The sequence below is a fragment of the Silurus meridionalis genome, chromosome 11 (assembly GCF_014805685.1).
Source record: "Silurus meridionalis isolate SWU-2019-XX chromosome 11, ASM1480568v1, whole genome shotgun sequence".
NCBI classification, from domain to species: Eukaryota; Metazoa; Chordata; class Actinopteri; order Siluriformes; family Siluridae; genus Silurus; species Silurus meridionalis.
In genome coordinates this window covers 20,578,925-20,591,535 of record NC_060894.1, presented here as the reverse complement: position 1 = coordinate 20,591,535, position 12,611 = coordinate 20,578,925, and the positions used below count along the sequence as shown (strand labels likewise).

Genomic DNA, 12,611 nt, shown 5'->3' with positions numbered 1-12,611 from the left:
AATTTTCTTTCCACTATACTTCATGTCACAGTGTATAAATGATTTGTAATGAAATAAATATTATAAATATAATACACACAAGTAAATATGTTGCTGTATTTAAATGCTTTATTTCTGCAATATTGATATTGATAGAAGGTTTACATGAACCTCTCTGAGCTCTTTGCAGATTATGAGTAAATAGATGATTTGGATTCTTAATGCACTATTATGTACCATCTTTACTACTGATTTGCTGATACTACTGACTACTGATAAACATTGATGTTTAATTGATTGTTTCATGCTTTTTGCTTTACACTCCACAGCCTGCAGTGTAAGAGCTCACATCGTGACCCCGGCAGTATCTACGCCATGCCACCCTGCAGAAAAATAATAAAATTTCATGCACAGTCAGGTTAAAAAATTTAGGAGCGCATTAAAATACATAAACAAAATTAGTAATGTGAGATAAATCGCCATATTTTATTCACAATAGAACATCGAAAACATCAAATGTTGCAACACGTCTCAAAAAAAGTTGGGACGAGGCAACAAAATACTGTGAAAGTAAGTGTTACTAGAAAGAAACATTTTGCAACTAATTAGGTTAATTGGCAAACAGTAAAATGATCGGGTATAAAAAGAGTATCTTAGAGAGGCAGAGTCTTTTAGAAGCAACAATTTGCAGAACCAATTTTGAAAAATTGCATCTACAAAAATCATCATCTCCAGGATATAATATTAAAAGATTCAGAGAATCTAAAAAATATGACAAAGAAGACCCAGGACTGTTAAACAGCTAGAATTCTGTACCAGACACATTTGGCATAAGTTTTTAACCCCAAAATTCCAGCAACTGCAGCAGCTGGTCTCCTGACTGGTTCTGAGACGTATACAGAGTGTTGCTAAAAGAAGAGATGATGCTAAATTGATAAACGTGGCCCTGTCACAACTTTTTTGAGACTCGTTGCAGCAATCAAATTCAGAATTACCGTATGTTTTCATCAGTTTAAACATTTGCTATGGTTTCTATGTTTTAAAAATAAAATATGTGGTTTATGAGATTTACAATCTTACCAGGCAGTAATGCCCTGCTGTCTCACAATGGTCTTGGCACACTGAGCAGCTTGTGAGATGTTATCGGAAAGAAGTGCTGTTTGAGAAAGCAAGTGTTAGGATAACTGCATGAGTCTTTACTCAGCTTTAGTGTTGAAACCAAGATCAAGACTAATTTTGGGATACTGATATAAACTATGATCTATGAAGTTTCTCACCGCTACAGGAGATTCCACACCCGTTTGCACTATGGAAACTCCCATTGCTACACCACCAACGGTTGTTTATCTGGAAAATACCATAGTCCGTAGATCCATCAGTGTTTCGGTTGAGAGCATTGGTGTTGTAGTTTGACTCGTGCTTGGCCAAGCAAACCCCTAAAAAATTCAGCATTCATAAAAATGTTATAAAATGAACTTACAGGAAAAGATATTCAATGAAGAATTATTAGTGCATGTCAACATAAATTTGTGAAAGCTGCAAGTTATTTATTTTTTGCATTAGAATATCTAATACTAGGTATTCGTTTTTCCTCTGGGTTTTCCAGTTTCCTCCTACCTTTCATGTGTATGCGCAATGGACTTTCTTACCATCCAGGGTGTATCCCCATGTCACGCCCAGTGTTCACAACATACGCAAAGGATCCACTTTATCGTTCCAAAAATATATTGGATCAAATGCAGTAAATTGTACTGCCTAATGTGGTGTTAATGAAGATCTCATGGTGGAACCTATCCAAGGAATACTGGATGTGGGGCAAGAATTCACCAGTCCATCGCACATTTACACATTCAAGTGGCAATTTGTCTTAACCAATCAAAATTGGATACAGGAAAAACTCCAAACTTTCGACCCTGGAGCTGCTACATGCTGCACCATCGCACATGCTCTTTCGCATTAGTCCTGTATTATTAAGCATCCTATTCATATGAATACACCTACTTAAGTTTGCGCACAATAAACAGACAAACCGTATAGTATGTTAAAATACCAGTTTACTCACAGTTAGCCAGACTGATGCCATGATACCCGGCCAATCCGTTTGCTTTCATGGCCCTTGCCAGCTCACACCTGTCAAAGACTTTAGCGCTTGCTGCTGCTACGAGCAGAAGGAACACCAAAACCTTCATTGTGCTACAGTCAGAGACCTAATCACTGTGAAGAATTCTGTATGTTCTCTGTACACTCCACTCTGCACTTCCCGCTTTTATACAGGACTCATGAAGAAGTGGCGAGACTGATGGTTGTTTGAAGGTTATGCAAACTTTCTCACCCTTTCTCAGAGACTTTCAGTTGGTATGAAATTAAATATTTGCACTGATTTGTCCTGCGCATTAAAAAAAAAAAAAAAAAGGCAACAGCGTTTCCAGTTCTAAGATAAGATTACTGTAACAATTCAAAATTGCACGTATGTCTTTTTGTTGCCAAATAAAATCATGGAGATTTCTGTTCTGTTTACTAAATGTCCAGTTTTGTAGACTAATGATTTCTCACCTTTGGATGTTTGCCCTGAAGCATATATAACTTATATAACAGTATACAGTAGAATCTAGAGTCATTTCATTCAAGGTTTCATTTTAAAAGAACATGATAGGCATGATCATTTATTGCTATTCTTCTATTCTTCTTCAGCAGATCCCCCTATCCTGCACAACCTACATTTATCTTATTCATACTGCTGAAGGTTTGGGAGAGGAATGTTGTCCCATATGTGCCTGATACTGGATTCTAGCTGCTCAACAGTCCGGGGTGTTCTTTGTTGTGTTTTTCGTTCCCTCTAAAACAAAGTCACGTTATTGTAATAGATGCAGTACACAGATAGCATTGACTTGCTCAAATATTTAAGGCCTTCCCTGAGAGATTGGTCCCTCTCCTCTTCAGTCTGGAGGACGTGGTGTCCACCTGCATTTGAGAATGATATGCAAACTGAGTTTACAGACAATTTTTTAAGGTGTTAATGAGCCCATACATCGATTTTCATTACAGAATCATGACTGTTTTAAATGCAGTGGCATTTAACCTGAAGATCACGGGCATCCAATATTGATTTTCGCTCTTTCGTTCCTTTGTGCACCAAGATTTTTGCAGATTCTTTGAAACTTTTGATGATATTATGTACTGTAAATGACAAGATATTCAACTGTTTTGCAATTTTCTGTTGAGAAATATATTCTGAAATTGTCCCACAATTTGTAGTCTTTCACAGATAGGTGAAGCTCTGTCTATCTTTACTTAAGATACACAATTTATACCCAATCATCTTACTAACCGGTTGTCCATTAAATGTATTAATTGCAAAATGTTTCTCCAACTATTACATTTTTTATAACCCTTACTTTTTCCAGATTTTTTCTTCCACCTTTCCAAATTTTGATTATACATGTTGCAGCCACCAAATTGAAAAATCCCTTATTTGTTTGCTTGGAATGAACAAATGAAACATTTGGTAGGTTTTCAGTGTTTTACTGTAAACAAATTATGGCTTTTTATATTTGCAAATCTTTGCATTCTGTTTTTGTTTACATTTTACACACAATCCAAACTTTTTTTTAGAACTGGTTGTAAAAGGGAAAATTCAGCCCAGTCTCATGACATTTCGTAATATAGTCACATTTCCCTCTTTGTTCGTGTCACAAAGGACGACTTTATATATAATGTATTTCAAAAGGAAGTATTTTTGGTGCCTCCGCCAAAGTTTTCTTTCTGCCACTGGATACCAAAGACGCTGGTTTATTTTCGCTTGTAATTATTTTTTTTAATCTTCAAGCAGCATTACTCAACATTGAAGTAATTTTTTATTGCTTTATGTTCCAGTGGTTCCTTCTGCTCAAAATAAGCAAATAAATTTGGTTAATTAAGGAAACTGTGTTAATCAGAGACACATATTTATTACAGTATTACCCCAAACCCTTACTGTGTATATTTTTTGCAATATTTTCTGATAAAAATAGGGAAAAAGATCACCTTTGGCATTTCTTTCAGGATTACCTATAATCTGTTGCTATGGAGACGGAGCCAGACGGAGGCAGTTGTGCTGAGTGACACGAAAAAAGACAGAAATTCGTGTACACGAACACGAATCAATAGATAAAAGTTTGTGACTATATCATGAAATGCAGTGGGACTGTGTTTATGCTCCTCAGAACATATGTCATTTTAATTCCTTTTTTTTTCCCTCAAATGTGTTTTAGTTGCAGGTTAAATGAGCATTTTAAGAAAAACATTTGTTATTCTCCAAAAACTCAATGCAACCTCACATGGCTGATGATGTCGAAGGTCAAACGCACTTCACTTCCAAATTTTTACAATTGCAACAGAGCACCCAACCATACACCAAAAAAGAACCATGTTGTGCAATTGAACAGTGTTTGGAAAATCACAGTTTACGTGACGATCGTGAGTGCTCATGAGAAACTGGATCAAAAAGCTCCTGCTCCATTTATCTCCTTCTGGGCTGTGAAGTGTTGAAGGTGTATTAATCACCCGACAAAATCCAAGATCCTGAATGTTCTTTCATATGTTTGCACAAACTGACCCATAATTTATACAAGGATAGAATGAAATGGATTCGAAATCAAATATATGCCCAGGCTTTATGCCCATTCTCTTATTTGATAATGGATATCACATTTGTACTTGCACTTTTGCCCTTTTTTTATATACAGTAAATGAAAGTCAGGTGCCTTTTACCAACGCTATTGACGGTAAGCTTAAAAAAATATTATCCTTCTCATTGCAAAACACACATACATGCACAAAAGCTTAAAAACCTAATATAGCATTGGGTGCACCCAGGAAAGTCACACACACACACACACACACACTTCTGCAGGAAATGCATACACTTCCTCAGTACGGACAGAGGAAGTCGAAAGTGCAGTTTCGATTATTCCAAAAAATCTTTAACGTACAAAGCTGTCGCTCTGCATGATAAGAACTAAACCCTGTTAGGGTGGAAGTCATGCACCATTGGGCGAGTGCTTTGACTAACTCAAACAAACAGTTACAGAAGTGTGTTTGGAAAGTCATAAACATTTACCATTTATTTATTGACTTTTATTAGTCACACACAGCTTACAAGAACAAAACTTTGGTCATCCAGATATCAAAGTTCAATCTGCTGATGAGTAGAAATGATCTTGAAACAAATCTAAGCGACACATCATTACACAACTGCCCTCTTGTGTCCAGTCACTGCATTGCAGGAGAGTCGCATTATGAGCAAAGGCACATACGACAGCTTTAAAATGCCACTATTAGGCATCATAAAGGGTCATTAGAGGGTCATTAGATTCCGAGATTAGGATCCGAGACTCCCCATAATGCATTAGGAATCCCCTATGACAAGTTAAAAATAGACTTAGGGGGTCACGTTATAAGACTTGACTCAATTCGAGCACTGATAGAAACCATGATTATTATAAAGAAATGCAGAATAACAGAGCGCTGCATCACAGACAGGAATCTCACAGTGAGAATGAATCTCATCACTTAAGCAAGAAACACAATGAGCCCAAATAAACACGTCTCCTTTCACTGGAGCCACAACTGCACCGTCTGCATACATCATCTCTAACAAAAGCATCGATATTCACCTCACAAAACTACCCCAGGTTTTCCCTGCATTTTTTCTGTGCCTTACAGTTTTCCTGTGGATCTGATATTAAGATGTGCAAATTCTAGAAAATAATCCTCGTCTTTTAGCCACTGGTGCAGTTCGCTACAGGTGTGTTTTGAAAGCTCTGACTCAAAAAAAGCGATGAAATGAGCAGCTTTTACTATTATTATGTAGCATAATTGCATTATATGTACATTGAGTTCAGAAATCTGGTTAGAAGGTGTGAATAACTTTCCTTAAACAACCGAGTTATGATGTTTTTGCATGATGTTGACTGCAAAACTCATAGCTAACTGTTAGCATGCTCATTCTAACTGGTTAAGCAAGAACAGCACCTTCCTACTGTAGATAGTCTGAGTACTGCTTGATATACGGCTCCTGATATCATATCTCATATATTGTAAACATACACAGTGTCGTATTCCATTTATTTAATGTTATGAAGGTTTGTACTCATTCAGCTACAAGGGTGTGAGTAAAGTCGGGTACTGATGCAGGTGAGATGATGTGAGGAGGCCTGGGGTGCAGTCAGCGTTCACATTGACCATAAAATGTGAGATTAAAGCTCTATGGCAGGAGACCCTCTGTGCACAGGGGCACGTTCATGCTGGAACAGGTTCGGATCTCCTGGTACGAAAGCATTCAGACACAGACGGGTAGAATTGCGGTAAAAATTGGGAGAAAAAGCAGATATGGCTGGAAAAGGCAGGTGTCACAATGCTTTAGTTTGGAAATGAAGCTCGACAGAGAAAGTCTTCGGGACAGAGGACGTTCAGATTATAATTTGGGTTTGATTATGTCCAGGAAAAAAAAAAAGTGCAGGAAGTGTTTTCTAGCAAACTGTTGCTATGGTGCTGATTTACACTATTTATAAACACTGTGTTCATTCCTCACTGAGCTTTAATAATTTGAGCACAGGCCTTCCATCCGCTCCATTAAAGACAAAGCAAGACACAAAAAGAAAGAAAAATGCAGCGTAGTGTTTTAATAATGGTAAGTGTTAAGCTTCAACTTAATACAGATGAAAGCATCGCAGGGCACACGAACACTCGGCAGGACAAAGAAACTGTAACGCGCACAGCCTAAAGAATACACATCAACATCGTTCACCCTAAGGATGGAAACTCATCTAGCTAGAAAAGTGTTAATTAGCAGAAAAGACCGACATGCAGTGCGTCATGTCATTGAACTAGAGCTCAAGGCACTGGGACCTAGCATGGCTCCTTGCGTCTGTAGACCTGAGAAGCAGTGTGAGGCATTAGCATTGCCATGACAGCTCTCTGAAGTCACGTTTAGGAGCAAAAAACAGTACAGCGGACTAAAGATGGGATGGAGGAGGATGCACCAGGGGGGAAAAATGTGTTCTCATAAGCGACAGGATGATGAAAAGGTTTCGGTTTCGCCTTTAGTGCTCAGGAACATTGACTTACAATGGAGACGCGTTCTGATGACCCCATCGTAAGTCGAGACATGGCTTAGGTGTCCTAAAGGATGATCAGCATGGTGTAGTGTACTGTAATTTGTTAACACATTACAGCACAAATAAGCAAAATAGAGCAATTTTACAGTAGCTTACTATATAAACATGTATGTGAACGAGCGCATAAACGCTGCTAAGCTGCCTGCCGTGCCAAATGTCATATTTTTACAACTTTGCCGAATCTCTGTTTTCGTCGTAAGATGGAAAAATCATTATGAACCATCGTAACTCGGGGACCTTTCAATGTACATGTTGGGGGGAAAAAAAATAAAAATAAAAACAATAACGCCTGCAGCGAAAACAGAAAAACTAGCAAGTCATCGTCCCACTGTTACAGAAAAAATACAGAAAGGTTTGGCTCAGTCCTGAGTCACAGAAATGATTCCTACCTTTCAAATATGAGTGATAAAACACACACACACACACACACACACACACACACACACACACACACACACACACACACACACACGTCCATTAAATTCATGGCACGCTGGGATCAATCAAAACATTCCCATTAAAAAAATAATAAAATGTAAATAAAGACAGCACAAAACTCAGAACAGCATCACAGCCTTGAAATAAAGCAGGTAAACATGTAAACATGATGTTACGCCGTTCAGCTCGAGAGCGAGCCAAGAAAACATGGTCGATATCCGTGAATCTAAGGTGCTGAGCATATTTATACAAACAGATCGTCACTACGGAAAAAAGAAGTAGAAGACAAAAAATTGCAAGGGGGATAAATAGAAGAAATGCACTGATTTTTCCATCAGAGAAACGTGTGCGTGTGTGTGTGTGTGTGTGTTTGTGGTGATAATCAACGAATCTAAGGTAAATCCAGAGAACAGAAAACATGAACCTTTCACTGAACTGGCCTTGAACCTACAGGATTTAAAAAAATACACAAATAATAATAATAAGAAGAAGAAAGTGTTAACTATTACATCGTCCACTACGTTAAAGAAGAACAAATCAAACGAGTTTTAACATGAGAAGAAAAACTCCAGTGTAATTCACTCGAACATCAATGTACAGTAGCTTCAGGGATTTAAAATAAAAAAAACATACAATATATAAACTCAAACCAAAAAAAATACATCATACGCCTCAAACCAGTGCATCAAATTCACACTATTAACTCTTTTGGTGGTTGCAATGTTCCTGGTCAATGATCAATAAATATCAGATGAAAACACAAAGAAAGAAGAGAAAAACAACGTCAGATGTCCGGAGAAATACGGGATGATGGATTTGATCTGGTCTGGATTATCAGGTAAAAAAATATGATTGTCAGGTGTGGTTGCACAAATCATAAGCATAATCATAGCATTTTTTTGGATCAAGTTTTTCCCAGGACAGCCAAAGTTCATGCTTTGGTTTGTTTTAGTAGCAATTCTGTGCACCAGCATGAGGGGGAAAAAACACAAAAATAAATACAAATCCCACGTGAATCGATCAACAGAAATGTTAGCACATATTCCTTATGTAGCTCCATGAATAATCAGAGTGGGTTCCTCGTGTGGACATCTAGACAGAACTCGAGAGACTAAAACAGGAGAATTAATAGTGTTAATTAATAGTGAGGCACTAAACCTGGAGTGAGTGAACGTCACCCTGATCTATTTTAAAGAACATGAATGTTGTTTAACAGTCTGTTTTTATTGTTTTTGTTATTAGACGTGTGTGTTGGCGTGTTGTTCGTATGCGAGACGAGCGCACGGCTCTCACCTACTGACGCGAGGACGAGTGTGAAGATGCTAATGATGCTTTAAAAAAAAAATCTAATAAAAACAAAGCTAACTTCAGGAGAACGCCACAGTGAGCTACGCTAACCTGGTGCATTCAAAAAACAAAAACATATCCAGATGTTTAACAGTATGTTCTAGTGCAGGTTATAGGTACATCTTCTGCAACAGAGGTTTTTTTCACCTCCGCACAGGCATACACACGTACACAAACACACAAACACACACACCCACACACACAGTAGTAGTAGTAGCAACTGTTAAGCATATAGTTTATTGCTAATCCTGAACAAACTCACCTTCACTCTTCAGACTCACACACACACACACACACACACACACACACACACACACACACACACACACTATTATAAACAACTTCACTTTGTTCACAGGTTAACGTTTAAGTTAGCTGGACCTCACTGAACCTTCAGGTGAACAGTTCTTAAAATAACGAGATTAGTGGTCTATCGGTGCCTTTACTACAGGAACTGCCTATGATCTGACTGGAGAAACTCGTGGCCCAAAACCAGCAGCCAGTTCCCAGGGTGTATCAGGCCCGGCTGTGGGTGCATTTTTTTCCCCCCGTTCATGTTTTGTTCCTGGTGAAGATGCGCTCGGCACGCAGCGTCAGGTGCTGGAGCTGGTACTGCAGCACGTCGGTGTCGGCCGGCTCGCTGAGACTCATCTTGTCCAGGTTGAGGTAGTCCAGAGATTTGGAGTGCGCTCGCTTGGCCTTGAGCAGGCACAGAGGCAGTGGGCCATGCAGGGCTTTACTGCTCTCTCCGGCCACTGGAGATCTAAAGCAGGTATCTCCTGAGCTGGGCATCCGCCTCCTGCGTCGCCCGTTTATGGCAGGGATGTCGTAAGGTTGGTAGTAACGGCTTTTGGTTTTGTAAACGCGCGAGGCACGGTGCATCCCTAAATCCACCGGTTTCTGGATCCCCGACGCCTCGGCGCCGCTCTTCTCCGGCCCAGACCACTTGTGGGCCAGTTTCAGAAGCTCCTCCCCAGTGGTGAAGCCCACCAGGTAGTTAGAGTTCATGTGGAGGATCTGGTATCCTGAGACAGTACTTTTGATGGGCGAGCAGGGCGTGCTGGAGCAGCGCGGCTTCTCCACCTCAGGCTTCAGCGTGGCTTTGACCTCAGCAGCGGGTAAAACGGACACAGGGGTCCGGGACATTCCACTGACATCCAGCTCCATCTTTAAAGACATGGCCTGGCTAGAAGAGCGACAAGATATTAGATGAACAGAGACAATTCATTTTTATTTGTGCTTTTAACAATGGACATCGTCTCAAAGCAGCTTTACAGAGATACCGGTTATAAAAGAATGAAAGAACCCATTTGATTTTTCACAGCTTCTCAAGTACCCAGTCTTTTTCCTGCTCCATCGAACCCGACTCAGCTGATTAGTAATAGTTGGTGGGAGAAAACAAAATGTTGAGGCATTATAGTAGCATATGTAACACAATCAGTGTTGTGTTCATTCGGATCAGAAACAAACATCAGGTCTGATCAGCGTTTTTCGTGCTGGATTTTTATGAATCATGCATTCCTAATTCATCTCCAAAACAACAACATAAAACACATGATCTGTCCCTGAGTCATAACATGGAGCTAAATCCCAGATGAGTGCCAGTCTGCCGGAATAACATGGACATATGGGCATGCATGATGCTTTGCCAAACATATGGTCAAGAGCAAAACTGGCATGAGAAATGTTTTTCTAAAGAGGCAAAAAAAAAAGATCCAGTCACCTTCTATGAGACCTGATTAGATCTTTCATGTGACTTCACACACCAGCATCAGCACTAAATGGCTGGAGATCCATTCATTCTCTACATGCCCGGTGCTGCGTTCACTAAACACAGTGTTGCATATCGTTAATGAGAGGAATTCAAAGACAGGATAAAATCGGAGGAAAAAAGAATCCGGTGGCTTTGCATCCCAACCCCAATGCATGAGCAAGTGTCAAAATCATTAGTAATAATTACTTTTATCTCCAATATCTAATTGATGTACATTATAACCTCCATATCAGATAAGGATACAATGTAAATGGGGCCTTTTCAGCGGATACATTTCAGTTATATTGTAACTCTACACTGCAAATTTGTTTCGCTTTGGACGTTTATTTTAAGTTTTAACATAAATATATAATTATATATATAAAAATACGTATGCGTACATATAAAATATATATATATATTTATTTCCAAACCAAACCAGGAGAAGCTTGTGTTTAGCCCGATAGCTTGTCGTTATCCTCCATTAGGGGAGTAAAAAAAGGAGAAATGTCCCTAACATATAAAATATATAACATTATACCGATAAAGTGGATCATTGAATATTTTCTTTTGCATTAAATGATTATATTTGCGTGCATTGAACGCATGAAAACACAAAAACAGACCTGTCTCGGATAAGCCAGCTCCTGCAGCACACGCCTCGGATTGTCAGTGTAGTATCAGGCTTATGGAAGGCCACCAGAGTCAAAATCTTCCTAAAATCTCACTGCTGGTGTTTCCACTTCCACAAGAGGAAGTGACGTCATACGAACAGGTCAGAAACCTACCCAGAATAAACATAAACATATTAAATGAATTGGTTTTGTGTCATTAATACTCCACACTCTATAGTTGTTAGTTTGCGGGGGAGAAAAAGCAAAAACGACAAGAATGAAAGTCAAAATATTTTAACCCCCGACAGATGACGTGTCGTCGATGCCGGTCGATTTCTTTAATCATTATCCTTTTAGTCTCTTGAGAAACATCTCTTTTATTAGCATGCAAATATGACCATCATTATCCTTTATACTGCATAAAAGAGGTAATTTCCCTAATGTCTGTCTGATTTTCTCTTCTGAATAAATTAAGATTCCTACAGAACTGCTGCAGTGTCAGTTTATTATAATTTTGTGTTGATACACCGAAAAAAAAAAAGAATTTAACCAATTGTATTGTTATCACTTTAATCTCGTATTGCTGACTTTCAAAATAATTTGACTTTATTTTTGTAAATCTGACTTGAGAAAATATAAAAATTTTATTCTGGTATTCTGGATTTTTTTATTTTATTTTAAATGGCGCTAAAACGGTGTTGTAACACTCCAGTATAAAGACACAATCGGCACAAGCTACAAAACCTTTTTGCGCCACGGCACGGTTTTACACAATTTTTCCACAGACCTGGGGAAGGGAGGTCCCGCGCATAACTAAACATGTGCATATTACTAGTATACATCGTATTACTAGTATTACATACATATATACATACACACATATATACATATATAGTGGATAAGTTCTTGGCTTTCTGATTGGAACGTCATGGGTTCAAATCCCACCAATGCTCAAATGCCACTGCTGGCCCTTAAGCAAGGTTCTTAACCTTTAGTTGCTCAGCTGTATAACTGAGATCAGAGTAAGTGGTGGCCAAACGTAAGTAAACTCACCATAATGCAGAATCAGAGCAAGCTTATTTTATCGATGCATTAAAAAAAGTGCGGGACATTGGCACAGGTGAAAGTGATCACTAGTAAAAACAAAACAATTGCAGATTGCAAACGTTAATAAAATAAAAAGAAATTAAACACTTATTCTTTCTCTGTTATTTTTGCTGTGTGGTTCGGTGCCAGTACTTTGCTCAGTGGTTGGGGACCCCTGACTTATACATATAGAGAACTCCCAGTTAGCAAAATGCACTCGGGCCAATTCTGGTTAGA

The 12,611-nt window shown here is 38.7% G+C and overlaps 2 protein-coding genes and 1 long non-coding RNA gene across 4 annotated transcripts; 1 reads left to right on the top strand and 2 right to left on the bottom strand.

Moving 5' to 3' along the window:
• Positions 1-90: 90 nt before the first annotated feature.
• LOC124393203 (lysozyme C-like) lies at positions 91-2,254 on the bottom strand. Its single transcript, XM_046860757.1, has 4 exons — positions 2,042-2,254; positions 1,257-1,415; positions 1,060-1,135; positions 91-362 (listed from the first exon to the last, which is right to left on the bottom strand). The coding sequence occupies exons 1-4, from the start codon at positions 2,166-2,168 to the stop codon at positions 296-298; spliced, it is 429 nt and encodes a 142-aa protein (XP_046716713.1). The 5' UTR covers positions 2,169-2,254; the 3' UTR covers positions 91-295.
• A 2,829-nt stretch (positions 2,255-5,083) lies between these two features.
• Positions 5,084-9,250, top strand: LOC124393204. Its single transcript, XR_006927293.1, has 2 exons — positions 5,084-7,608; positions 9,197-9,250. It is a non-coding gene; the product is annotated as an uncharacterized LOC124393204 (long non-coding RNA).
• On the bottom strand, positions 8,121-11,456 carry macir (macrophage immunometabolism regulator). Of its 2 annotated transcripts, none has more exons than XM_046860754.1 (2): positions 11,301-11,456; positions 8,121-10,107 (listed from the first exon to the last, which is right to left on the bottom strand). In XM_046860754.1, exon 2 carries the CDS (start codon positions 10,098-10,100, stop codon positions 9,474-9,476), a length of 627 nt encoding a protein of 208 aa, XP_046716710.1. In that variant the 5' UTR covers positions 10,101-10,107; positions 11,301-11,456; the 3' UTR covers positions 8,121-9,473. The 2 variants fall into 2 exon arrangements, with proteins under 2 accessions (XP_046716710.1, XP_046716711.1); XM_046860755.1 differs by having other exon boundaries at positions 8,121-10,103; positions 11,301-11,427.
• Positions 11,457-12,611: the final 1,155 nt, after the last annotated feature.